Source organism: Bison bison, unplaced genomic scaffold, assembly GCF_000754665.1.
Source record: "Bison bison bison isolate TAMUID 2011002044 unplaced genomic scaffold, Bison_UMD1.0 scf7180017864367, whole genome shotgun sequence".
Classification (NCBI taxonomy): Eukaryota; Metazoa; Chordata; class Mammalia; order Artiodactyla; family Bovidae; genus Bison; species Bison bison.
Genome location: NW_011494939.1, coordinates 2,544,269 through 2,572,190, shown reverse-complemented (window position 1 = coordinate 2,572,190; position 27,922 = coordinate 2,544,269). Strand labels below are relative to the sequence as shown.

At 38.8% G+C, this 27,922-nt stretch overlaps 1 protein-coding gene across 6 annotated transcripts in view; it reads right to left on the bottom strand.

The window, feature by feature from the left end:
- The window catches only part of FXR1 (fragile X mental retardation, autosomal homolog 1), a 79,260-nt gene that overhangs the window by 32,597 nt on the left and 18,741 nt on the right, over positions 1-27,922 (bottom strand). For all 6 annotated transcript variants that reach the window (XM_010855628.1, XM_010855629.1, XM_010855630.1 and 3 more), the window contains exons 2-6: positions 23,332-23,384; positions 21,722-21,815; positions 1,272-1,343; positions 696-844; positions 370-463 (exon numbers count right to left, since the gene is read on the bottom strand). In XM_010855628.1, the coding sequence (XP_010853930.1) occupies positions 370-463; positions 696-844; positions 1,272-1,343; positions 21,722-21,815; positions 23,332-23,384 (462 nt within the window). The remainder of the gene's footprint in view (positions 1-369; positions 464-695; positions 845-1,271; positions 1,344-21,721; positions 21,816-23,331; positions 23,385-27,922) is intronic.

The window sequence follows — 27,922 nt, the reverse complement described above, 5'->3', positions numbered from 1 at the left end:
ATTTATAACTGCAAAATTTTTTTTATTCCACATTGTATTCTAATAAAGTCACCATAAAACAAGTTATCTTTTATCTTTGAAATATTTAATTATAAAATATGTACAATGTACAGTTTAATAAAGTGAAAAGTGTTAGTCACTCAGTCCTGTCTGACTCTTTGCAAACCCCATAGACTGCAGCCTGCCAGGAGCCTCTGTCCGTGGAATTCTCCAGGCAAGAATACTGGAGTGGGTTTCTCCAGGCAAGAATACTAGAGTCGGTTGCCATTCCCTTCACCAGTGGATCTTCCCCACCCAATGCTGGGTCTCCTGCATTGTAGGCAGATTCACAATATTCATGCTATACCTTAAAATATGGAGTTATCTTACCAGTATCATTAGCTGTGTTGTTTCTGGATGGTAAAAAATTCTGCATGCTCCTACGGCTTTCTTAAAATCTTTATGTGCATTTTCATTAGCACACCTAAGGAGAGAGTAATTCACGTGTAAGACCTAAACAACAGGTTAAATTTAGAGGGCAATTATAATGAAAAGTCTTGTATTTCATACTGACACCACCCACTGAAAACTTTTGTCTGTTAAAAACATTTTCTATCAAAGTTTTAATCGGGTGTTTGGGGTAAAAAAAGATTTTTGTAGCACTGAAAAATCCCCTTAATTCACAGAGCAATTCAACAGTAAACAAAATTACTCACGCCTCTCTCAAATCCTCAGGAACATCCACTGTGCATTTAAAGAAGGTATTTTTTTTGACAGTTTTATTTTGATTGACAGGCCGAAGTCGTTCAAATGTGACTATTTCATTGTAAGTGGCATCACAAGCAGCATATTCAATGACATAAAACTAAAAGACAACAAAACACTTTAAAAATCCCATCCGAACAAAAATAATGAGCTTTAAATGAAGTTCTAATTACTTTGCTTGGATTAAGCAGTAGACCCTCCCCCTTGTGGCACAAGTACTAAGCACAGCTTAGTTACATCAACCTGATTTGCCTAAACTAGATTAGAGGTTCTTACAAGCAAGAACTCTGGTGGTCCTCACATGCTTGCAAAATACCTCTGGAGATACCTCTGGAGAGCAGCTTTGGTGTTTGCAAATCCAGAACACAAACAGAAATTAATGATCTGATGAATTTTTGAAATACATGATTATTTCTGAAACAGGCTTTTTAACAACAAAACTAAGAGTTGGAGTAACAGTTACAGAAACCAGGAGTCAACATATTTCCTTGAAAATTAATCACAAAGCAAGTTTTAACATAACTTACTTCTCCTTTCATCATTCGAACTTTAGCCAACCACCATCCACATGGTTCTTGATCATTTGCTCTTGAATATACCTGACAGGAAAATTAAAAAAAAGTGCCCTTATTCATTTATCCCAAAAGATTAACACTGTAAATAATGACTTTTTATAAGTGCAAAATTATGTTAAATTCAAGAATCAAAAAATGTTACTGTGAAAAAGATGAAACTGCTACATAAGTGTAATGTAATAAGAACTATATATGCATAAGGCAGAGGAATCAGAGATCAAATTGCCAATATTCACTGGATCACAGAAGCAGCAAGAGAATTCCAGAAAAACATCTACCTCTGTTTCATTGACTATGCTAAAGCCTTTGACTGTGTGGATCATAACAAATTGTGGAAAATGCTTAAAGAGATGGGAATACCACACAATCTTATCTGTCTCCTAAGAAACCTGTATGTAGGTCAAGAAGCAACAGGTAGAACCTTCTATGGAACTGACTGGTTCAAAATTGGGAAAGGAGTACAACAAGGCTGTTTATTGTCACCCTGTTTGTTTAACTTATATGTAGAGCACATCATGCAAAATGCTGGGCTGGATGAGTTACAAGCTGAAATCAAGATTGCCAGGAGAAATAACAACTACCTCAGATATGCAGATGATATCAATTTAGTGGGAGAAAGCAAAGAGGAACTAAAGAGCCTCTTGATGAGGGTGAAAGAGTAGAGTGAAAAAGGCAGCTTAAAATTAAATATTAAAGAAGCTAAGTCAAGGCATCCAGTCCCATCGCTTCATGGCAAATAGAAGGGAAAAGGTGGAAGCAGTGACAGATTTCCTCTTCTTGAGCTCTAAAATCACTGCAGATGGTGACTGCAACCATAAAATTACAAGACAATTGCGTCTCGGTAGGAAAGCTATGGGAGAAGGCAATGGCAACCCAATCCAGTGTTCTTTCTTGCCTGGAGCATCCCAGGGATGGCGGAGCCTGGTGGCAACCTACTCCTGCCTGGAAAATCCCATGGACACGGGACCCTGGTAGGCTGCAGTCCATGGGATCCCGAAGAGTTGGGACACGACTGAGTGACTTCACTTTCCCTTTTCACTTTGATGCATTGGAGAAGGAAATGGCGACCCACTCCAGTGTTCTTTCTTGCCTGGAGAATCCCAGGGACGGCGCAGCCTGGTGGGCTGCCGTCTATGGGGTTGCACAGAGTCGGACATGACTGAAGCGAATTAGCAGCAGCAACAGGAAAGCTATGACAAATCTAGACAGCATATTAAAAAAGCAGAGACATCACTTTGCTGACAAAGATCTGTTTAGTCAAGGCCATGGTTTTTACAGTCGTCATCTATGAATGTGAGAGCTGGACCAAAGGCTGAGCACTGAAGAACTGATACTTTCGAACTGTGGTGTTGGAGAAGATGTTCTTGAGAGTCCCGTGGACAGCAAAGAGATCAAACTAGTCAATTTTAAAGGAAACCAGACCTGAATACTCATTGGAAAGACTAATGCTCAAGTCCCAATATTTTGGCCACCTGATGCAAAGAGCCAACTTAATGGAAAAGACCCTGATACTGGGAAAAATTGAAGGCAGAAGGAGAAGGCAGCAACAGAGAATGAGATGACTGGCTGGCATCACTGATTCAGTGGACATGAGTTTTAAGCAAACTCTGGGAGATGGTGAGGGACAGGGAAGACTGGCATGCTGCAACCCATGGGGTCACACAACTTGGTGACTGAATAACAACGTATATGCTTCAATTTTACTACTGAAAAATAGAATTGAACCTGTGTGGGCAATTTGGTGCCCTGAAAACTGAACTTCAAATTCAATTTCAAAGTCTAGTCTAGTGAAAGTGTCAGTCACTCAGTTTTGTCCAACTCTTTGTGACACCATGAACTGTAGTCCGACAGGCTCCTCTGTCCACAAATTCTCCAGGCAAAAATACTGGAGTGGGTAGCCATTCCCTTTTCCAGCGGATCTTCTAAACCCAAGGATTATACCCAGGTCTCCTGTATCACAGACAGATATTTTACCATCTGAGCCACCAGGGAAGCCCCAAATTTATGAGTGTCTAATAAACATAAATGTCTCTGCTTTTGAATATGCTATCTAGGTTGGTCATAACTTTCCTTCCAAGGAGTAAGCGTCTTGTAATTTCATGGCTGCAGTCACCATCTGCAGTGATTTTGGAGCCCCCCAAAATAAAGTCTGACACTGTTTCCACTTTTTCCCTATCTATTTCCCATGAAGTGGTGGGACCGGATGCCATGATCTTCGTTTTCTGAATGTTGAGCTTTAAGTCAACTTTGTCACTCTCTTCTTTCACTTTCATCAAGAGGCTCTTTAGTTCTTCTTCACTTTCTGCCATAAGGGTAGTATCATCTGCATATCTGAGGTTATTGATATTTCTCCTGGCAATCTTGATTCCAGCTTGTGCTTCCTCCTGCCCAACGTTTCTCACGATGTATTATGCATAGAAGTTAAATAAGGAGGGTGACAATATACAGCCTTGACGTACTCCTTTTCCTATTTGGAACCAGTCTGTTGTTCCATGTCCAGTTCTAACTGTTGCTTCCTGACCTGCATACAGATTTCTCAAGAGGCAGGTCAGGTGGTCTGGTTTTTCCATCTCTTTCAGAGTTTTCCACAGTTTATTGTGATCCACACAGTCAAAGGCTTTGGCACAGTCAATAAAGCAGAAATAGATGTTTTTCTGGAACTCTCTTGTTTTTTCCATGATCCAGCAGATGTTGGCAATTTGATCTCTAGGTTCATCTAGTCAAGGCTGTGGTTTTTCTTGTGGTCATGTATGGATGTGAGAGTTGGACTGTGAAGAAGGCTGAGTGCCAAAGAATTGATGCTTTTGAACTGTGGTGTTGGAGAAGACTCTTGAGAGTCCCTTGGACTGCAAGGAGATCATTCTGAAGGAGATCAGCCCTGGGATTTCTTTGAAAGGAATGATGCTAAAGCTGAAACTCCAGTACTTTGGCCACCTCACGTGAAGAGTTGACTCATTGGAAAAGACTCTGATGCTGGGAGGGACTGGGGGCAAGAGGAGAAGGGGACGACAGAGGATGAGATTGGCTGGATGGCATCACTGACTCGATGGACGTGAGTCTGGGTGAACTCCGGAGTTGGTGATGGACAGGGAGGCCTGGTGTGCTGCGATTCATGGGGTTGCAAAGAGTCGGACACGACTGAGCGACTGAACTGAACTAATAAACATATATAAGTATTATTATAAAGAAATGTTTCTCACAGACAGTTTCACATAGTGTAAAGCACACGTCTTTAAGCTTATGTCAACATGGTTCATCTTTGAGCATGGCATTCTGATGCTTTACGTATCCGAAGTGAGGATAAGCTAGAACTTTAATAAGATGTATTTTAAATCTGATATCAGTGTTGATAAAATGCTGAAATTAAGAATTGTTTTTAGAAAGTACAGGCTGTATATTGTCAACCTGATTTTTAACTTCTATGCAGAGTACCTCATGAGAAACCCTGGGCTGGAGGAAGTACAAGCTGGAATCAGGATTGCCGGGAAAAATATCAATAACCTCAGATATGCAGATGACACCACCCTTAAGGCACAAAGTGAAGAAGAACTAAAAAGCCTCTTGATGAAAGTGAAAGTGGAGAGTGAAAAAGTTGGCTTAAACTCAACATTCAGAAAACTGAGATCATGGCATCCGGTTCCATCACTTCATGGCAAATAGATGGGCTAACAGTGGAAACAGTGAGAGTTTATTTTTCTGGGCTCCAAAATCACTGCAGATGTTGATTGCAGCCATGAAATTACAAGACGCTTACTCCTTGGAAGGAAAGTTATGACCAACCTAGACAGAGACATTACTTTGCCACCAAAGGTCCATCTAGTCAAGACTATGGTTTTTTCAGTAGTCATGTATGGATGTGAGAATTGAACTATAAAGAAAGCTGAGTGGCCAAGAATTGATGCTTCTGAACTGTGGTGCTGGAGAAGACTCTTGAGAGTCCCTTGGACTGCAAGGGGATCCAACCAGGCCATCCTAAAGGAGATCAGTCCTGAGTGTTCAATGGAAGGACTGATGGTGAAGCTGAAACTCCAATACTTTGGCCACCTGATGCGGAGAGCTGACTCATTTGAAAAGACCCTGATGCTGGGAAAGATTGAAGGTGGGAGGAGAAGGGGATGAGAGAGGATGAGATAGTGGGATGGCATCACCGACACAATGGACATAGGTTTGGGTGGACTCTGGGAGTTGGTGATGAACAGGGAGGCCTGGCATGCTGCGGTTCATGGGGTCACAAAGAGTCGGACACGACTGAGTGACTAAACTGAACTGAAACCCTATTTTTAAATTCCTTCAAGGTATCACATTTAAATCCCTTGCTAAGGAACTTAGATGTACTAAAAGTCTATAATTAGTCATTCAGTTGTGTCTGACTCTTTGTGATCCAATGAACTGTAGCCCATCAGGCTCCTCCCTTCATGGGGATTCTCCAGCCAAGAATACTACAGTGGGTTGCCAAGCCCTCCTCCAGGGGATCTTCCCAACCCAGCTCTCCCACATTGCAGATTCTTTACCATCTGAGCCACCAAGGTCCGCTGCTGCTAAGTCGCTTCAGTCGTGTACGTCTCTGCACGACCCCATAGACAGCAGCCCACCAGGCTCCCCCGTCCCTGGGATTCTCCAGGCAAGAACACTGGTGTGGGTTGCCATTTCCTTCTCCAACCAAGGTCTAGCTAACAACAAAAATATTACGAATGGCATCCCACTCCAGTATTCTTGCCAGGAAAATCCCATGGACATAGGAGCCTGGTAGGCTGCAGTTCATGGGGTAGCGAAGAGTGGGACACGACTGAGCGATTTCACTTTCACTTTTCACTTTCATGCACTGGAGAATGAAATGGCAACCCACTCCAGTGTTCTTGCCTGGAGAATCCCAGGGACAGGAGAGCCTGGTGGGCTGCCGTCTATGGGGTCGCACAGAGTCGGACATGACTGAAGTGACTTGGCAGCAGCAGCAGAGTAAGTTATCTTACAAAACCACTTATTCAAAAACAAAACAAAACAAAACAAAAAAAACCCTGCTATCTTATATACTCTACAATTATCAAGTGTTTCAAAATATAACAGATTAGAAAAGTTTCCATTGAGGATTAGAGCTGTTTCTTATGACACAGCAGCGTGATATATTTTAAATACATGGAAAACGACGTGCAGAAGGGAAGGCTGGGAAAAGATGACCAAGAAACACCTACAAAATATTGATTAAAGTAAGGCTGCCCCTACACAGGTAGGTGGAGATATTTACCCATCAATACATGTTAACAGCCATTTGTGAAATAATGCAAACAATTACTGATAGGCAAACAGTTTTGGAAAAGTCTGAAGCCTGTATCAAGATGATATGAAAGTAACCTTGGAAGTGGTGGAATTACTGGAACTAAAAATAAATAAGCCAAAATTTCATGTTCAACTTTAATGTATACCATGTTTAGAGAAAAGCTATGAGAGGAAAAAAGCGTATTTACCACAAAGCTTCAGTGAACTCAATTTTAGCTTTTGCATTTCTTATATATCTGTTTCATGACTATCCTTTCTTACAGATCTTCCAAAAAGATAAGAAACTTCACCTTTCTTTAGAATAGAATAACTCATTGCAGTTACTGTATGTATTCAGGGGAAAAAATGAAAGTCAAAGTGTTAGTTGAGTCGTCTCCAACTCTTCATGACTTCGTGGTCTGTAGCCTGCCAGGCTCCTCTCACGGAATTCTCAAGAAGGCAAGAAAATTTCCTTCTCCAGGGGATCTTCCCAACCCAGGGATTGAATCTAGGTCTCCTGCATTGCAGGCAGATTTTTTACCACTAGCGCCACCTGGGAAGTCCCTTCTTACAGATCTTCCAAAAAAATAAGACACTTCACCTTTTTTCAGAATGGAATAAAACTCACCGCAGTTATTATATGTATCCAGTGAACCCTTACATAAATCTAAGCTAGAGTCCAGGAACCTTATTTTTCCTATATCCTAAATATTCAATACTTTGCTATCCTGACTAGAAAGGAAATGATGATAAAGAAATGCACAAAATGCAATGGATTAGTCAATCCAATTGGTTATATGAACTGGTGTAATTATAGCACAAAGATGACAATACTAGGGCTTCCCTGGTGGCTCAGCAGTAAAGAATCTGCCTGCCAATGCAGGAGACAAGGGTTTGACCCCTGGTCTGGGAAGATCCCCCACACGCCATGGAGCTACTAAGCCTGTGTGTTTCAACTACTGAGCGCACCTGCTGCAACTGCTGAGGCCTGTGTGCCTGGAGCCTGTGCTCCACGAGAGAAGCCACTGCAATGAGAAGCCCATGCACCACAACTAGAGAGTAGCCCCCTGCTCACGACAACTAGAGAAAAGCGCAAGCAGCAATGAAGACCGAGCACAACCAAAAAATAAGTAAGTAATTTTTAAAAATGACAATACTCAAGTCCAGTGATCCCCAACCTTTTGGGACCAGGGATGGGTCTCGTGGAAGACAATTTTTCCACAGACTGGGGATAAGGGGAAAGGTTTTGGATGATTCAAGTGCATTACATTTATTGTGCACTTAATTATTATTACATCAACTCCACCTCAGATTACCAGGCATTAAATCCCAGAGGTTGGGGACCCCCGTGCTCTAGTCAATAAAATTAGAAGCCATTAAAAATTCCAAAATACAACTGACCCTTGAACAACAAAAGGGTTAGGGGCTCATTCATCCTCTATGGGGTTGAAAATCAAGTGTTAACATAGCCAGCCCTCTATATACAGTTCCACATCTGCAAACTCAACCAACCACTGATCATGTAGTACTACCGTATTTTCTATGAAAATATGAAAACAATCTGAGTGGAATTCCCTGATGGTCCAGGAGTTAGGACTTTACACTTTCAGTGTCAAGGACCCAGGGAGTTCAATCTCTGGTCAGGGAACTAAGATCACACAAGATGCTGGAGGTAGGGTGGGCAGGGGTAGAGTGGATGTGTGTAGGGTGTGTGTGTGGGGTGGGGGGAGTGTCTGTAGAATCTGAGTTTAAACAGACTCATGCAGATCAAACCCATGTTGTTTAAGTGTCAACTGCATTCTAACCTAAAAGCATTGATGCATTCTGATAATTCCAGGGTAAGATGAAACAGAAGATAAACTAGAACTTACAGAGACAGACTTTAAATTTGGTATCAGTACTTATTACAAGATGTGTATGTTCTGGGTTTATACACGATAGCTGATAAGCAGTAAATAATACACAGAAAACTTTGCTCATTTTAGGTATGTGTGTGCTAAGACACTTCAGTAACATCTGACTCTGTGACCCTATGGACTGTAGCCTGCCAGGCTCCTCTGTCCAAGGGATTCTCCAGGCAATGTTACTGGAGTGGGTTGCCATGCCCTCCTTCAGAGGATTTTCCTGGCCCAGGGATCGAACCCAAGTCTCTTCTCCTGCATTGGCAGGCTGGTTCTTTACCACTACAGCCACCAGGGAAGACCCACTGTCTTAAACCGTATGTTTAAATGCTTATTAAAATACCTAATAATGGTGATCTTCACCACCCTTTTATTCTTACTTCTGTAAATTTATATGTAAAATGACTTTAAAATACAAAAAATTTTTTTAAATGGTCCATTAGACCCAAATGGTAAATTATGACTATTTCCCCTAGTATGAAAATTAAAAAAACAAAAAGAAAACCTTGAGAACAACAAGTGCCCTTTCCAACTACTACCTTAGAAAGGCAGTTCAGCTAAACAGACTAATGTTTTTTCTCTCTTGTTGGTCTATAGTGGATGGCTGCCTCAAGCTTGAATGCTGAAAAATGGGTCTTAAAAACATCTGTTCTATTTCTATTTTCACCAAAGAATAACTGTCTAGAATGACTTCCTATGTAATTTTACCTACAAAAAAAGAGAATAAATCATTGTGGACTGCCTTGCAGCTTTCTCATTACATTTTATTCATCTCTGTAAACTTCAATAACAACTGTATCCCTGAAAGACAAAGCCACTCTCATAAAGCCAAATGAAACTAAGTTCCTGGGGTCTGAATCAAGGTGCTATTAATTTGCCTCCATTTTAGTACTGTGAGTCAAAGCACATCCTTCACAAAATGAACACTGTACTCAACACAATAAAAACTCATTTTAAAAACTCAGCATTAAAAACGTGTCCTAGTGTACAATGGCACCCCACTTCAGTACTTTTGCCTGGAAAATTCCATGGACGGAGGAGCCTGGTAGGCTGCAGTCCATGGGGTCGCTAAGAGTCAGACACGACTGAGCAAATTCACTTTCACTTTTCACTTTCATGCATTGGAGAAGGAAATGGCAACCCACTCCAGTGTTCTTGCCTGGAGAATCCCAGGGATGGGGAGCCTGATGGGCTGCTCTCTGTGGGGTCACACAAAGCCGGACACGACTGAAGCGATTTAGCAGCAGTGTACCATGCCCAAAATGCTGATTACTGGATTTATTTATGACTATGTTGTTGGAGTAAGAGCACCTCATAGAAATTCTCTTACTTCAGATTTCAATTCACTTAAATCTCCAAACTATCTCAAAGAAGCATTTCACACTCTAAGGCAATGGCCCTCATTTCTCTAATATTTTAAGTTTCTTCAAATCTAAGAAAGAGTGTTAGAAAGCATTAGACTAAGGGGTGCCCATGAGACATCTAAAAACACAATAGTAACCACAGTGAAGAAGGTTATAATATCATGGAATAATAAAATTCCAAAAGTCTATACTATACAGTTCAGTACTCTTTCTACCAGATTAATTGAAGTCAACCCTTGCTGCTGCTAAGTCACTTCAGTCGTGTCCGACTCTGTTCGACACCATGGACTGCAGCCTACCAGGCTTCTCCGTCCATGGGATTCTCCAGGCAAGAACACTGGAGTGGGTTGCCATTTCCTTCTCCAATGCATGAAAGTGAAAAGTGAAAGTGAAGTTGTTCAGTTGTGTCTGACTCTTAGCGACCCTATGGACTGCAGCCTACCAGGCTCCTCCGTCCATGGGATTTCTGGGCAACAGTACTGGAGTGGGGTGCCATTGCCTTCTCTCCAAGTCAACCCTTATTGGCCTCCAAATTCTAGCACATAACCAAATTATGACTTAAATAGCATTCCATTCCGGATCCTAATGTGATCAACTTTTCATTCACGTTAATAATGTTCAACAAGGCCTTTCAAAGTTATAACCAAATAGAAATAATGTGAAAACCTAAATAGAGAATTTTTTACCAGTTTTTATCAAGTTCTAAATGATGTCAAGCATTAATTTGAATACTTAATCATAATGACCTATTTTACAACTACATGAAAAACATTCGTTCACTACTGTTCACATCTATTTCATCTCATTACAATCTATGAATAGAAAATATACATTAGGAAAGCAAGCTTAACATCTAGAAAACACTAACGTGCTTATTTACTTACACAACAAACAGTATTATCTCATTAGCATTCGTGGCTGATACTTTAACAAATCATTTCCCCCAAAGAAAAAGATGTAAGTAATAAAGAATATATTCATTCATCCTTTAACATATGAGCATTTCCAACCACAAGGACTAACAATGCTGACTTGGTATTATGAGAAAGACTGATTCTAACTACACACAGCTATAATTTTCAAAGTGGTTCCAAGAACCAAACTGACACATTTTTAAAAGTAAGATGTAGGACTTCTCCTGGTGGTCCAGTGGTTAAGAATCCACCTGCCAATCAAGTGGACAGGTTTGATTCCTAGTCCTGGAAGACTCCACATGCCTTGGGAGCCTGTGTGCCAAAACAACTGAGTCCTGCACTCCACAGCCCTCAGAGTGCAACTACAGAAGCCTGCCTGCCCTAGAGCCGGTGCACCTCAACAAGAGAAACCACTACAATGAGAAGCTCGAACACTGCAACTAGAAAGTAGCCTTTGCTTACTTCAACTAGAGAAAGTCTACGTGCTGCAACGATGACCCAACACAGACAAAAACAAAAAAGAGAAATACATTTTAAAACTTTTAGAAAGGCAAAATGTAAATTATACATGTATATTGTACTTTTTTATATAAGTAAAATATTAACTTAAAAATTACAGTAAAAAAATTGTACAGTAAAGGGACTTCCCTGGAAATCCAGTGGCTTATGTATGACTCAGTGTTTACACTACAGCAGTGTAGGCTGGATCCCTGGTTAGGGATCTAAGACTCCACATGCCACATGGTAAGGTAAGGGAGTATCCTATCAAATTATTCTTATTCCTTTTACCAAATCTTTCAAGGGACTTATCATAAGATTATAACTAAATTATAAAGATGTAGAACCATAATGCCTATCTGCCATAAAAGATGGAAGAAAATGTATATGTCACAAAAATAAAAACCTGTTAATCTGTATTTCAACCAGATTTCACAATTCCAAAAGAAAAAAAAGTTTTAAAATATCAAATATGTTAAACTCAAGAGGAAAAACTTGTCTTATAAAATTACAGACTAGCCTGAAATGTCAGGCTTCCTATGTAACATGTTTGCTGCTGCTGCTAAGTAGCTTCAATCATGTCTGACTCTCTGTGACCCCATAGACGGCAGCCCACCAGGCTCCCCCGTCCCTGGGATTCTCCAGGCAAGAATACTGGAGTGGGTTGCCATTTCCTTCTCCAATGCATGAAAGTGAAAAGTGAAAGTGAAGTCACTCAGTCATGTCCGACTCTTAGTGACCCCATGGACTGCAGCCCACAAGACTCCTCCATCCATGGGATTTTCCAGACAAGAGTACTGGAGTGGTGTGCCATCGCCTTCTCCGTAACATGTTTATGTGTCATTAACTTGCTAAATAAGATAATAAAAACAAAGCATCTCACACATGAACTCACTGGGAAAACATTTTTTCTACTGGCTTTTCAATATGCCAGAATATTATGCCATATATCCAGTTTAAGAGAACCTAAGGAACTCCTCATTTTCCCATCATCTCCAACTTTATCAGCTGAGAATTATTTTTTGGCAATGTTTTTTTTTTTTTGCCACGCCACATGGCTTACGGGGTATCTCAGCTCCCTGATCAAGAATCAAACTCAGGTCCTCAGCAGTGAAAGTGCAGAGTCTTAACCACTGGACCACCAAGGAATTACCAATTTTCTTAGCAATCTTTAGTTAGCAAAATCAACTGTTATGCGAATACTTAATCAAAAAAATTAATTATGAAACTAAAAAGATTTTAAAATATACACCATTACTGTTTAAGAAATCAAATACAAAGCCACTAATTAGGTTTAAAAAAAAAACTTTGAATCTTAAGACTTTTCAAAACCAACTTTCTAGTATAGGCCATATAGTGTCTTCTTGAAGCCATTCCTGGACATGCTAACTTATGTTTTATAATATCATGTAAATCTCACAGGCTGGCTGAAAAGGCAAATCTCAAGGAACCAAACATGTCTGTAAAGTGGTAAAATTTTAGAGTAAGCCAGGTGAAATTGTGACTTGACCAATAAGAATGGAAAGTTCAGATGGCTGAATTTTTTTAAAACAAAAGTATAGCTGATTTACAATACTGTGTGTCAGATGTACAGCAGTGGTTCAGTTTTGTGTATATATACACACACACACACTTTTTTTTTCAGATTCTTTGTCATCATAGGTTATTACAAAATACTGAATATAGTTTCCTATACTATACAGTAAGTCCTAGTTGTTTATTTTATAGATAGTAGTGTGTATATCGGAGAAGGCAATGGCACCCCACTCCAATACTCTTGCCTTGAAAATTCCATGGATGGAGGGGCCTGGTGGGCTGCAGTCCATGGGGTCACTAAGAGTCGGACACGACTGAGCAACTTCACTTTCACTTTTCACTTTCATGCATTGGAGAAAGAAATGGCAACCCACTCCAGTGTTCTTGCCTGGAGAATCCCAGGGACAGGGGAGCCTGGTGGGCTGCCATCTACGGGGTCGCACAGAGTTGGACACGACTGAAGCGACTCAGCAGCAGCAGCAGCAGTGTGTATATGTTAATCCCAAATTCCTAATTTATCCTGTCCTCCTTCCCAATTGGTAACCCTAAGTTTTGTATGTCTGTGAGTCTGTTTCATAAATAAGTTCATTTATGGCATATTTTAGATTCCACATACAAGTGATATCAAATGTGGAATTCCCTGGTGGTCTAGTTTAAGACTCTGCACTTCCAATTCAGATGGCATGGGTTCAAATCCTGGTTGGGAAACTAAGATCCCACACGCTGTGCAGCACAGCCAAAAAATTAAAAGAATTTTTTTAAGTGATATAAAATATTTGTCTTTGGCTTACTTCACTAAGTACTATAACATCTAAGTTCATCTATGTTGCTGCAAATAGCATTATTTCATTCCTTTTTATAACTAATACCCCGCTGTATGTACATACATACTGAAGTGTGCACAAATACACACGCATATATATAATCCCATTATCTTCTTTATCTACTCACCTATCAATAGACACTTAGGCTGCTTCCACGTCATGGCTATTATAGTGTTGCTATGAACAATGAAGTGCCTATTATCTTCTCAAATTAGTTTTCTCCAAATATAAGTCCAGGAGTGGGACTGCTGTATCATATGGTAGTTCTATTTTCAATTTTTAAAAGAGCCTCCATAGGGGCTGCACCAATGTGAATTCCCACCAACATGCAGTAAGGTCCCCTTTTCTCCATACCCTCTATTTCTTCTTGATGTGTGCTCAGTCATGCTAGACTCTTTGCAATCCCATGGACTACACAGGCCAGGCTCCTCTGTCCGTAGGATTCTCCAGGCAAGAATACTGGAGTGCGTTGCCATTTCCTTCTCCAGGAAATCATCGCAACCCAGGGATCGAACCCAAGGCTCTTATGTCTCCTGAATTGGTAGGCAGGTTAAAACTAGTGCCACCTGGGAAGCCCATACCCTCTTCAGTATTTATCTGTAAACTTTTGATGATGGTCATTCTGACCAGTATGAGGTGATATCTCATTGTAATATCTCATTGTAATTGTGATTTGCATTTCTCTAATAATTAGCCACACACGATGGTGTGGGAACTCACCTAGAGCCAAATACCCTGGAACGTGAAGTCAAATGCGCCTTAGGAAGTATTACTATGATCAGTTAGTGGAGGTGATGGAATTCCAGCTGAGCTGTTTCAAATCTTAAAAGGTTATGCTGTTAAAAGTGATGCACTCAATATGCCAGCAAATTTGGAAAACTCAGCAGTGGCCACAGGACTGGAAGAGGTCACTTTTCATTCCAATCCCAAAGAAAGGAAATGTCAAAGAATGTTCAAACTATTGTACAATTGCGCTCATTTAACATGCTAACAAGGTATTGCTCAATTCCTTCAAGCAAGGCTTCAGAATGACATGAAATGAGAACATCCAGATGTACTGGAGAGCTTTCAGATGGATTTAGACAAGGCAGAGGAACCAGAAATCAAACTGCCAACATCTGCTGAATCATAGAAAAAGCAAGCAAATTCCAGAAAAACGTCTACTTCTGCTTCACTGATTATGCTAAACCCTTTGACTGTGCAGATCACAACAAACTGTGGAGAAGTCTTAAAAGAGACAGGAATACCAGAACACCTTATCTGCCTCCTGACAAACCAGTATGCAGAAGCAACAGTTAGAAGTCGACATGGAACAATGGACTGGTTCAAAATTGGGAAAGGAGTATGTCAAGGCTGTATATATACTGTCACCCTGGTTATTTAAATTCTATGCTGAATAAATCATGTGAAACACCGGGCTACATGAATCACAAGCTAGAATCAAGATTGCCAGGAGAAATATCAACAAGCTCAGATATGAAGATGATACCACCCTAATGGCACAAAGCAAAGAGGAACTAAAGAGCCTCTTGATGAGGGTGAAGGAGGAGAGAGGAAAAGCTGGCCTAAAACTCAACATTCAAAAAACTAAAATCATGAATCCAGTCCCACCACTCCATGGCAAACAGGGACAGGCTTTATTTTCTCGGGCTCCAAAATCACTGTGGATGGCAACTGCAGCCATGAAATTAAAAGACACTTGCTCTTTGGAAGAAAAGCTATGACAAACCTACACAGCGTATTAAAAAGCAGAGACATCACTTTGCTGACAAAGGTCCATCTAGTCAAGCTATGGCTTTTCCAGCAGTCATGTATGGATATGAGAGTTGGACCGTTAAGAAGGCTGAGTGCCTAAGAAATGATGCTTTTGAATTGTGGTGCTGGAGAATGAGAGGGTAACAGGCCGGAAGGTCAGGGGTCTCCAAACGGAGAAAATAGGCTACAAGTGTCAGACATTTTTTTTTATTGGAGAAGGCGATGGCACCCCACTCCAGTACTCTTGCCTGGAAAATCCCATGGATGGAGGAGCCTGATGGGCTGCAGTCCATGGGGTCGCAAAGAGTCAGACACGACTGAGCGACTTCACTTCACCTTCCACTTTCATGCATTGGAGAAGGAAATGGCAACCCACTCCAGTGTTCTTGCCTGGAGAATCCCAGGGACGGGTGAGCCTGGTGGGCTGCCGTGTATGGGGTCACACAGAGTCGGACACGACTGAAGCGACTTAGCAGTAGCAGCAAGCGGCAGGAAGAAACAAACTAGTGTTACATTTTTTTCCCCTTCTCTATACAAATTTAAAAAGAGGTTTCTCTTAAAACTGTGTTGCCATAATGACAATTGGTTCCACCTGAACTTAACTTTTCTCAAACCTTGAGCTAACCAATGCATTTTTCTTATGGAAATATTTCGTCTCAAACTATGTTAATGTACCATGCATTTACCTCAGACTCTATTTTCAAGTTGGTTCCAACTAAAGGCTCAGAACCATCATGACAAACCAGTATGTTATACTCATACATTGTTCTCCTAATCTATGTTAATAAAACTATATATTTGTATGGGGATCTGCCTTTCTTCAAGATTCATGTCAACCATTTTATGGCCTGGCATGACAAGATTATCTCAAAATGCATCTTGTGGGTGAGGGGCCTGGTGCCATTCTGAGTTTTAAGACATTTCCTTTCTTTAATTAGCAGACTGCTAATAGCTACATAACATCCAGCTAAAGACTATCAGGGGGGTACTCTTTCTGCCCCGTTCTGATGTCTCTGTCAGAAGCTTTCTCTCTTTTATACTTTAATAAAACTTTATTACACAAAAGCTCAGAGAGATCAAGCCTCATCTCTGGCCCCGGACTGAATTCTTCTCCTCCAGAGGCCAAGAATCCTGGCATCCTTCGTGGTTTAGCAATAACCTTTCAAGAAGACTATTGAGAGTCCCTTGCACAGCAACACAATCAAACCAGTCAATCCTAAAGGAAATCAACTCTGAATATTCATTGGAAGGACTGATGCTGAAGCTGAACCTCCTATACTTGGGCCACCTGATGTGAAGGGCCAACTCACTGGGAAAGACCCTTAATGCTTGGAAAGACTGAAGGCAGCAGGAGGAGGAGACAACAGAGGATGAGATGGTGGCATCACTGACTCAATGGACATGAGTTTAAGCAAACTCTGGGAGATGGTGAGGGACAGGGAAGCCTGGTGTGCTGCAGTCCATGGGGTCACAAAGAGTCGGACACAACTTACCAACTGAACCACCAACATCATTCTAATGGCAGAAAGTGAAGAGGAAATAAAGAGCCTCTTGATGAGGTCAAAGAGAGTGAAAAAGCTGGCTTAAAACTCAACATTCAAAAAACTAAGATCATGGCATCTGGTCTCATCGCTTCAATGGCAAATAGATGGGGAAAAAGCACACAGTACCAGATTGTATTTTCTTAGACTCCAAAATCACTGCAGATGGTGACTGCAGCCATGAACTTAAAAGATGCTTGCTCCTTGAAAAAAATCTATGACAAACCTAGACAGTGTATTAAAAAGCAGAGACATCACTTTGCAGACAAAGGTCAGTATAGTCAAAGCTATGGTTTTTCCAGTAGTTATACACGGATATGCTAGTTGGACCAAAGGCTGAGCACTGAAGAATTGAGTCTTTCAAACTGTGGTGCTGGAGAAGACCCTTGAGTGTCCCTTGCAAAGCAAACAGATCAAGCCCAGTCAATCCTAAAGGAAATGAACCCTGAATATTCATTGGAAGGACTGATGCTGAACTTGAAGCTCTAATACTTTGGCTACCTGATGCAAAGAGCCAACTCACTGGAGAAGATCCTGATGCTGGGAAATACTGAAGGCAAGAGAAGAGGGTGACCGAAGATGAAATGGTTTGATGGCATCACCAACTCAATGGACATGAGTTTGAGCAAACTCTGGAAGATAGTGAAGGGCAGGGAAGCCTGGCGTGCTGCAGTCCACAAGTTCACAAAGAGTCAGACACAACTTAGCAACTGAACAATAACAATAATAATTAGCTGAGGTGAGTATCTCTATGTTGCCCATCGGTATGTCTTTTGGAGAAATGTCTTTTTAGGTCTCTGTCATACAGCTAGATTTTAGATAAATGCCTGAATAGCTAATGAAAAACTCCCTCCTGTATCATTTCTGTTCTAAGTCAATTAATGATGGCCAAATCAAAGTTATCTTTCTGTTCTTCAAAAAGAAATGGTTCCTAGAGCTGTAAAAGTAAGAGTTGGTAATTTGGCACAAAACTGACAACACCCTGCGAATATAGCACGATATATCAGAATAACATATAGGACAAAAACTTAACCTGGTAACCAACTTCCTAACCATCAAGCTATAGGAAACTTGGAAAGGTTAGGAAAGATATTCATAGAATTTCAAAGAGGCCCTCAAGAAACTGTTCTTTGAAACTGATATAAGTGTTTAAAAAGTCAGTTAGTTATATATTTCATGGTTAATGTCAGCTGTTGTTTGGTCACTAAGTCGTGTCTGACTCTTTTGAGACCCCGTGTACTGTGGTCCACCAGAGGGTCCTTTGTCCATAGGACTTCCCAGGCAAGAATACTGGAGTAGGTTGCTGTCTCCTTTTCCAGGGGCTCTGCCCACCCAGGGATCGAACTTATATCTCCTGCATTAGCAGGAAGATTCTTTACCACTGAGACACCAAGGAAGCCCAGTGTCAGCTGTTTTCACTGCTACTATAGTACTGACAACTAGCAGAAAGACAATAGTGGCCAAAAGAAATGATACAAATCAGCTTATTTATAAAACAGAAACGTAGACTTAGAAAAGGAAAATGGGTGGAAGGGTAGTTACAGAATTTGGGATGGACAGGCATACACGAGTATATTTAAAACAGATAACCAACAAGAACCTACTGTATAGAGGGGAGTTTGGGGGAGAATGGATACATGTATATGTAAGGCTGAGCTGCTCTTCTGTACACCTGAAACTATCACAAGTGTTAACCGGTTATATTCCAATATAAAATAAAAAGTTAAAAAAAAAACCCTAAATGCTCTTTAAAAAAAGGAAAAAAAAGGGGCCACATCTGTGGAACTACTAAAATGGGTTATCTTGGAGGCCACACTGGGGAAACTGGCAGACCTGAATAAGTGAAGAAATAAGTTCTTAATGGCAAAAGTCACTAAGCACAGATGGCCTGGGAGAAAACACAATATACAACAGATAGCAGCTTACCCATAAAATGTAAACATATTTGACATAAAAAACTACATGGATCAAGAAGTAAAAACAGACAATAAACAGAACAAGCAGCTAATAGTCATAAAACTAAAAGACACTGTGTATCACTAGCATTCAAGGTTCAGAAAATATAAAAGACTTCTTCCTTCTACCATGTTTATGAAATCTTACAGATTAGATTAATATTAATCCAGTCAGTCAATCTATGAGGAGCAAACATCTTGAGCATTAGCAAACTTATGAAGTGGTCATTCAAGAATCATTTCTGGAGGACAAAATGGTACATTTTGGTACTATCAATAACCAAGATTTAATACTATCATAAGAAGATGATTTACATAAGAACACTAAATGTGGATTTGAGGTGGGGGCGGGAGGGGGAAATAAAAGCAAAAAAACTGAGTAATTTCAATGTTTTCTAATTATAATACATCTGTACCACCCAATACCATGGGGTGATGAGGAAAATAAGGTTAAATCTGTATGTGCAGATAGGAAAATGTCTATGATATATTAATTAACTGAATACAAAAATTTATAAATAAGGTATAGTCCCAATTTTTATAACTTAAAAAAAACACATATTCTTTATAAATGCAAGGAAAAAAACTTGAAGAGACTCAACTTTGGTAAATGAGATTTAAGCTGGGATAGGCAGATAAGCACACCAACATGCCTACAATAAGAGGGAAGTTCACTTGTTACCTTAAGGAATTCTGTACCATTTCACTTTTTATATGAAGCTTTGTGACTCTGAATTTAAAAGAGGCGGAGCTTACGTAAAGTTATATGGCTCAAAATATAAAGTACTAATAACCATAGTCCTTAAACATTTCATATCCTAAGGATAAATTCCTAAACTCATGGTGGCAAAAACTAAAAATAAATAAATAAATCCACAGGTGGCAAGATTAATTTTAAACTTTTTCCTTATATGAATTTTCAAAAATTAAAGTTACATCTTAATTCCAGACTACCATTCTCATATTTTTAAGGAACAAATTTTCCGAAGACTGAACCATAAAACAAAGTGAAATAAAACACCCTGTAATCATTAATTTCCAAATCACTTAATAAAGTTTTGTATACAACTGGCTGGGAAGTAGCGGGGCCCAAGCCATAAAAATGGTCCAGCAACTGGACATGATCTTCCAAGACTGAGGAAAGCACACTGTAACAACAATACCCTCAGCATTCCGTCAAGTTTTCCCTTTAACCTGAGCCTTTACACTACCAATAACTGAACAACAATTTTTTTAAATACGAAAAGCACTACTCACAGAACTGATGGCCACACATGTGGCACTCTGACACAATGAAGTTATAACCTGCTTTGAAAAAAGTGTTAGTCGCTCAATCGTGTCTAACTCCATGGATTGTAGCCCGCCAGGCTCCTTTGTCCATGGGATTTTCCAGGCAAGAATACTAGAGTGGGTTGCCACTTCCTTCTCTAGGGATGCTCCCGACCCAGGGATTGAACCCAGGTCTTCCACATTGCAGGAAGTTCTTTACCATCTAAGCCACCGAGGGAAGCCCATAATATACTTTGCTTTTAGCAAAAGCAGAAGAATGCATGCTTCGTCGCTCAGTTGTGTCCAGCTCTTTGCGATCCCATGGGCAGTAATCTGCCAGCTCCTCTGGCCATGGGATTCTCCAGGCAAGAATACTGGAGTGGGTTGAAATTTCCTACTCCAGGGGAGCAGAAGAATTAGATCAAGTAATTAAAATCTAGGCAGAATTTCAGAATGTGAATTAGGGGTTAAAGTCCTACAATCTGACTTTCCAACATAACATCTACAATTAACTCAAAAGAAAATTTACCATTTAAAAAATTATGAAGCATAAAAGTGGCAAGTAACTAAATTAGCTCATATTCAAAGCACTCAGGACAATGTGTGGCACAAAGTACGTACTGTTAAGTGTTTATAAAAACATTTAAACAGCTGTTTCATCACTAAAGATTGACCTGTGTCCCCAGTTCTCCCACCCTAGCCTACATAAACTAGGCACAAATGACATCTGAAAATCTTTCAACACTATCAAGACAACTGTTTATGAGAAATACAGTTAGCATATTTGAGCTCCTTGGAGGTATCAATTTCTTAAAAAATCAAAAATCAAATTTTCTCTCTCCAACAAATTCATACTTCTATTTCACAATTATTTCAAAATTTCTGTTACATAAGAGCAGACATATTAATCAAAAATAAATATGTACTGAAGACATTCAGGAGCTACTAATTGTGACAAAAACAAGATACAAAGAAATACAATTTTTATTTTTTAAAAGAGAGGAAAGGAAGAGCCTGGGAATATGTAAACCATGAAATATAGGATTTTATCTCTAGGAAGTGATTTTTGCTTTTTTCCCTTTTAAATCTTTCTGAATATCATAATATTCAAAAAGGCAGTATGCTTATTATAACATTTCACATTGTTACATATGAACTATATTAATGATCACTATAATAAAGGATAAATACTAACATTTTACAAAAATACTGAGGAAAATACTGAAGACAAAATAATTAGCAAAAAAAAAAGGAAAATGACGACCAACATCATATAGTTCTCTCTACCAGATTCTGTGGAAAACAACTCAAATGCACTATCATCTTTAATTCTCAAATTATTTTTATTCTAGTGGTTAAAAAAAACAAACTTGACCAGGGCTATAAAGCTAAAAACAGGAGCATTGAGACATTAATCCCAGTTCCGTCTTCCAAAACTCAAGTACTGCTACATTACACAGCCATTACCAATAGGAAGAATAGAGAAAAGGAATTTAGACTTATTCTCTATCAGCTAACAGATTTTCCTACAAGAATATCTATTTGAAACAAAAAAAATAGGTACACAAGAAAATAAACTTATAAATACATACCTCTACTTCATCTCCTTCACTAATTTCTTTTTTTATATCAGGTGGTGGTGGTAATCTAACTTCATTGAATGGAACCTGGCGTTCTGGTTGCCAACTGAAGGATTAGAAAATGAATGAACTTTAATATATACTATTCTAATACTCCTTAATATAGAAGCTATATAGTCTATGCTTAGCACTGTAAATTTTTCAAATCAATCATTTAGCTTCCCCCCCCCCCCAAAAAAAACCACCTCAGCAGACTGTTGAGCTAGAACAGATTTTGCATAGCTCTTGATGAAGTTCATAGGTAATTAACGTCATTGATAATAATTACATACTACCTTTCTAATCATTCATCCTAAGGTGACAGCACATACATCATTCTGCAAATGAAAAAGGCTAAGCTCACAGTAATGACTCAGATTTAAAATAATGTCATTCTACACTGCTACACTGTGATCAATTTACTGCAAACATTTTTACAACTAAATGACCTGTCAAAGGAACATAATTCCAAAGATTACAAAATATAAACTGCGTAATTCCTTTTTAGTGTACATGTTCACAGAAATACAGAAAACTAGTCAATATTATTCTGAACAGTAAACTACAAAAAGATTTATTTTTCTTACAATTTCTTTTCTACAATGAACCCATATACTTAAAACTTAGAAAAAATTATTTTAATCTTTGTAGTAAATACAAATGTATTAAAACTACTGCTTTAGCTGTGCTTTTTGTGTGCTATATTTTATAACTAAGTTGATAAAATTAAAATGCTTTCCTATTTTAGGTTCTAATAAATCATTCATATGCCTGGGAGGTACAACAGCACATAATATATTCCTACGACTTCTAAGAGTCGGACATGACTGAGCAACTGAACTGAACTTAACCGATGGGCTTCTATATGCCAACAATGCGCAAAAAAGAGACAAGTAAAAGATATTGGAGTGCTTTCTTTTCATCTTTACTGTCTAAATAACAGGTGCTCAAAGACAGGAATCATCTCAACGCTTGTTTCTACATGAAACAGCTGTTGGGCAGATAGCTCTTCAGGCAGTTCCAGAAACAGCTTAAAAGGGAAAGCTGCCCAATTCTTTTCTGACCTTCAATTATATAGTGCTTCTTTATAATCCTTCCTAACCAAGCTCAGCACACATCTTTGACATTTTTAGCACAACTTTATCTAACCTTTACAATATCTATAAAACTGTTTATTATTCTTTAAGACTAATCAAGTAATTTAAGGCAGCCTAATATATTTATTTTATTAAAAGGGTATTTGGAAGGCCTTATACAGTGTCATTTAAAAATGCTGGGTTTTAAGAAGTATGCATGTTATAATTACATTCATGCCATCTTTTTTTGCAAAAACTGATTCATGTTCACATGTGATTTGGCAATGAAAGGAGTCTTGGAAAAAAGTGACAAGTGAATGGTGAGCAAAAAACCAAGTGAAGTCATCAAAAACCAAAAATCATTTTAACTCAAAAAGATAATCAAACCAAAGAACCCCCCACCCAAAAGCACATTCATTTTCTGACTGCAAGAGGAATACCCAAAAGCAGCAGTTTGGTACTACCAATCTTCAAAATTAGGATCTCTATCAATAAAAAATAACTTACTTGTTCTCAAAAACAACTGTGAGGGAGTCTTCATGAACATCTTTGATAAATCCCTGTAAAAAAAATTAAAAGGAAATAAATATTCAATTAAATGTTACATTAACTCTAAACCACTATATTAGAGATACAAAGACAATATGGAATACTGATAACAACTCAGCTTGGAATAGGCTCATCAGGTTTTGCTTTCCATCTCCATCATTTATGAGTTGTGTTGACCCTGCAAATTACTTAACCTCTCTTTCATGATCACAACAGATATTAAATGACACTGTATTACTGTCAATCAGAATTGCAATATTCTCAACCTTTGCCAAATGCTCACATACTCTGAACCACTAGGCACTTAAATTTTTTTCTAAAATATCTTTATCACACTATACTCCATAATATACAGTATCAACTAGCTAAATAAATACACACACAAACTTGTAGTACTTATTTAAAACATGTCCTCATCAATTTCCAAAAATATTTAAACACTATGTGTCAGATATTATTTTAAGCAAATTAGCAAATTAAAGACTAAGAAACAAACTGACAGTGGAGAAACCAAAAGCAAATACATCAGCACTACCACCTCGGAAAATCTTTGGAACTAAAGAAAGTCTTAAGAGAGGAGAAAGTAACAGATGAGGCTGAAAATCATTTTACTTTCTTTAATAATGCAGGATGATCAATCACAAAATGTGTAAGTCATGTATCTAGTCTCTCAATGCCCTCCTCCCACATTTGCTACTCAATTGCATGATTCCGTAATTTGGCCTGGATCGCTCTTCAGCTCCAAATGCCTGTGATCAATTGAGTGCAATGGGGTATTTCAATGCATATATCTTCATGCAAAGCCTAAAACTCAAAGATACTTTACAGAGTGCAGTAGTAGCTCCTGACGTGCAATTCTAAAGACTGTTCTCCTCTCAAAGCTAGAGATGCCATTCAGTTCAAGCTGTGATTTTTCTAATCACACTACAAAAATGACTTCTCAGCCAGTCTCTACTTCTACTAGTTTATCTGCACATCTACTTTCAGCAATCATTTTGGTCACCAGCAAATCTCTATTATACTCTTGCCATTTGTAAGGTAAAGAATTTGTAAGGTAAGGAATATTTTCAAAAGCTGAGAATTACCAAATTCATGAATATTAGAGAGTAAGACGTATCTTTCCATAGGAGATTAGCCAAACTTTCACTAATGCCTTCTAGTACTTAACAAACAAAAATAAAAGAGTTTGAAATGTTCCATTAATCTTTATCATTTCTATATAATTTGTATATTGGGTAAGTTCAACCAGAGCTCCAAATCATTGGAAAATTCTACTATTATAATAAAAATCTTTTCCTATCTAAAAATCAGTGCTTATACCTCTCCCCACTCCTACTTTACATACACCACAAACATCAGCATCAGTTTTGAGTGCACACATTTTTAACACTTACAGGAAAAAGGGTAACTCTGGAACCTACTCTTATTGCTAGTTATCTTTCAGGTATGAGATTAAATAAATTAAAAACTTGATACCCAAGTAAAGTGTATGTGGACTGTAATGAACAATTAAAGGACATGTTCTAATCCCTATACCCTAGATTCTTGGGATAAAGAACTTCTAATGGCCAGATCTCTATAAAATTGACACACTGATACAGAACACAGTAAACACTTCTCAATTCACGAGAACAACGGTGTTCCCTAGATACTCAAAGAGATGGCAGGTTAGGTCTCTGCCAAAATGAGAGTTAGGAGATGCCAAATAACAATGGCAACATTTTCCTGCACACGACTTTATGACTAAGTATCCATAACTTCTCTCTTCCTTGTTAGTCCAACCTTTGGGGACTTGGTCTCTCTTCCTATTCATACGCATCTGGCCCAGAACCCTATTTCTCAGAATACTCTGACGTTTCCTTTTCTTCTCTTCACGTATATACAAACGCAGAAGATTCCAAGCCATCATAAAATGATCCCTTAACTTGTTCATTCATACAGCCGGGTATATATTTACAGTTGAGTCTCTTAATTACAATTTAAAATAATCATGGATAAGTGACAAGGCACTTTAACATATTTAAAGTATAATCAAAACGTTTTAGAAAGCCATCCCTAAAAAAGCATTATACAGTAAAAACTCAGGAATGCCAAAAATTATATGTAAACCAGGACTAAGGGAGAGATGAAGGGAATAGGAGGACTATCTGAGCACTTGAACTAATTGAAGAACTGTTTTTTTCAAAGGCAATTCAAAATAAAATAACCTAAAATAAAAATTTAAAAGACAACTCAAAGATTCAGTAAGGTCCCAAGTTAACCAAAATTAATTTTCCTTTCTAGCTAAAAATAAACAGCTGAAAAATAAAACAGACAAAAAAAATACTCTGCTAACAACAGCAAAGTCCTAGAAATACCCTCAACAACACAAAAACTGCACACAACCTATGTGCTGACGTGTAAAACTTAATTAATGAATTAGAATATTTAGGAAAATGTTAACCACATCTCATTTTTACATCTTGATATTTTAAACTTGTCAATGTACACTTAAATGGAATTCCACTGAAACACTAAGGACAGTAATTCTGTTGAGGGAAAAAGAAGTTGAACTTTAATAACAAACAAGAAAGCATTCAAAAGGACAACTTTTAAATGACAGTAGGGAAAAACAAGAAACACTATCCGTACCAGATACTAAAATTTATTTTAAAGCTACAGTAATAAAGACCAAAGAAAGACAAGGTATTTGGTAATTTTTAGGTGGGAGCTTAAATAGCCAGTAGAAAGAACAAGGTGCGGGCTCCAAATATCTGCCTAACTGAAACACACATTTTTCAAGTTACAGAACACTACAGCTGAAAAACAGGTTTTTCAATTTGATGAGGGTAATCATAAGGGTGACACCACCCTTACAGCAGAAAGCGAAGAGGAAATAAAGAGCCTCTTGATGAAAGTTAAAGAGGAGAGTGAAAACCTGGCTTAAAATGCAACATTTAGAAAACAAAGATCATGGCATCCAGTCTCATCACTTCATGGCAAATAGATGGGGAAACAATGGAAACCATGAGAGACTTTTATTTTCTTGGGCTCCAAAATAACTACATATGGTGGCTACAGCCATGAAATTAAAAGACACCTGCTCCTTGGAAGAAAAGCTATGACCAACCTAGACAGTATCTTAAAAGGCAGAGCTTGCCAACAAAGGTCCATCTAGTCAAAGCTATGGTTTTTCCAGTAGTCACGTATGGATGAGAGAGCTGAACCGTAAAGAAAGAAAGCTGAGCGCCGAGGAATAGATGCTTTTGAACTGTGGTGTTGGAGAAGACTCTTGCCAGTCCCTTGGACTGCAAGGAAATCCAACCAGTCCATCCTAAAGGAAATCAGTCCTGAATATTCACTGGAAAGACTGATGCTGAAGCTGAAACTCCAATACTTTGGCCACCTGATGCGAAGAACTGACTCATTGGAAAAGACCCTGATGCTGGGAAAGATTGCAGGCGGGAGGAGAAGGGGACAACAGAGGATGAGATGGTTGGATGGCATCACTGACTCAATAGACATGAGTTTGAGCAAGCTCCGGGAGTTGGTGATGGACAGGGAAGCCTGGTGTGCTATGGACCATGGGGTCGCAAACAGACACGACTGAGCGACTGAACTGAATCATAGGGGGGAAAATCCTATAGTTTAAGCAACAATGAACACGGTATGAATGAATTTCAGGAATTGAAAGGTTGAGGTTATATAGTCAAAAATCAGAACAGATGCATTACGGACCCTGGCTATGGGAAAGCCACTATGAAAATAAGCAGACCTTCCACATCCCACAATTTCTTTTAAAGACCTTCCAGATGCCTCATTCTCACTGTACAGAAAGGGAAGCTGAAACTACACACATATATACAGCCCCCAAGTTTTACTCCCTAGAAGATTATAAATGCTGAACCTAAAATTTCATCTTCAGACTTCCTGGTGGTCCAGGGGCTAAGACTCTGCTCTCCCAATGGAGGGGGCCCGAATTTAATCCCTGGTCAGGAAACTAGATCCCATATGCTGAAACTAAAGACTCCACAAAATATTTATTTTTTAAAATAAGTATTAAAAAAATCTCATCTTCTGTCTGGAACACTTTCCATTAAATCCTTATAAATTAAATGACAGAACACTTTTACTAATTCATATTTTTAAACTCCAAAAAATCAAGTCTGATAACAATACCATTTTGAAGAAATAAGGCACCTTTCCTAAAAAACCTATTTAAAGTCCCAGAACAAAACATCAAAATCTAATTTAGCTACCTTGTCTAAAATACTGATTAATTTATCAGAGGCTCTGCTTGAGTGATGGCTTAGAAATCTACAGAGATCCATAAATCCCTTTGAAAACATTCCCACTAAATTCATTAGCAACACATCATACTAGTCTAAAAAAATTTCTTGGCCTGCAAGGTGTCATTTCAAATTCACATGCTACTTAGGTTTCTCAAAAATGCTGTAATGACCTCCTATTACTGCAATTCTTTACAACACAAAAATGACTTATAAGGAGGGAAACAGAAACTTAAAAAAGCATTTAGGGTCTTCCCTGGTGGCTCTGTGGTAAAGAATCC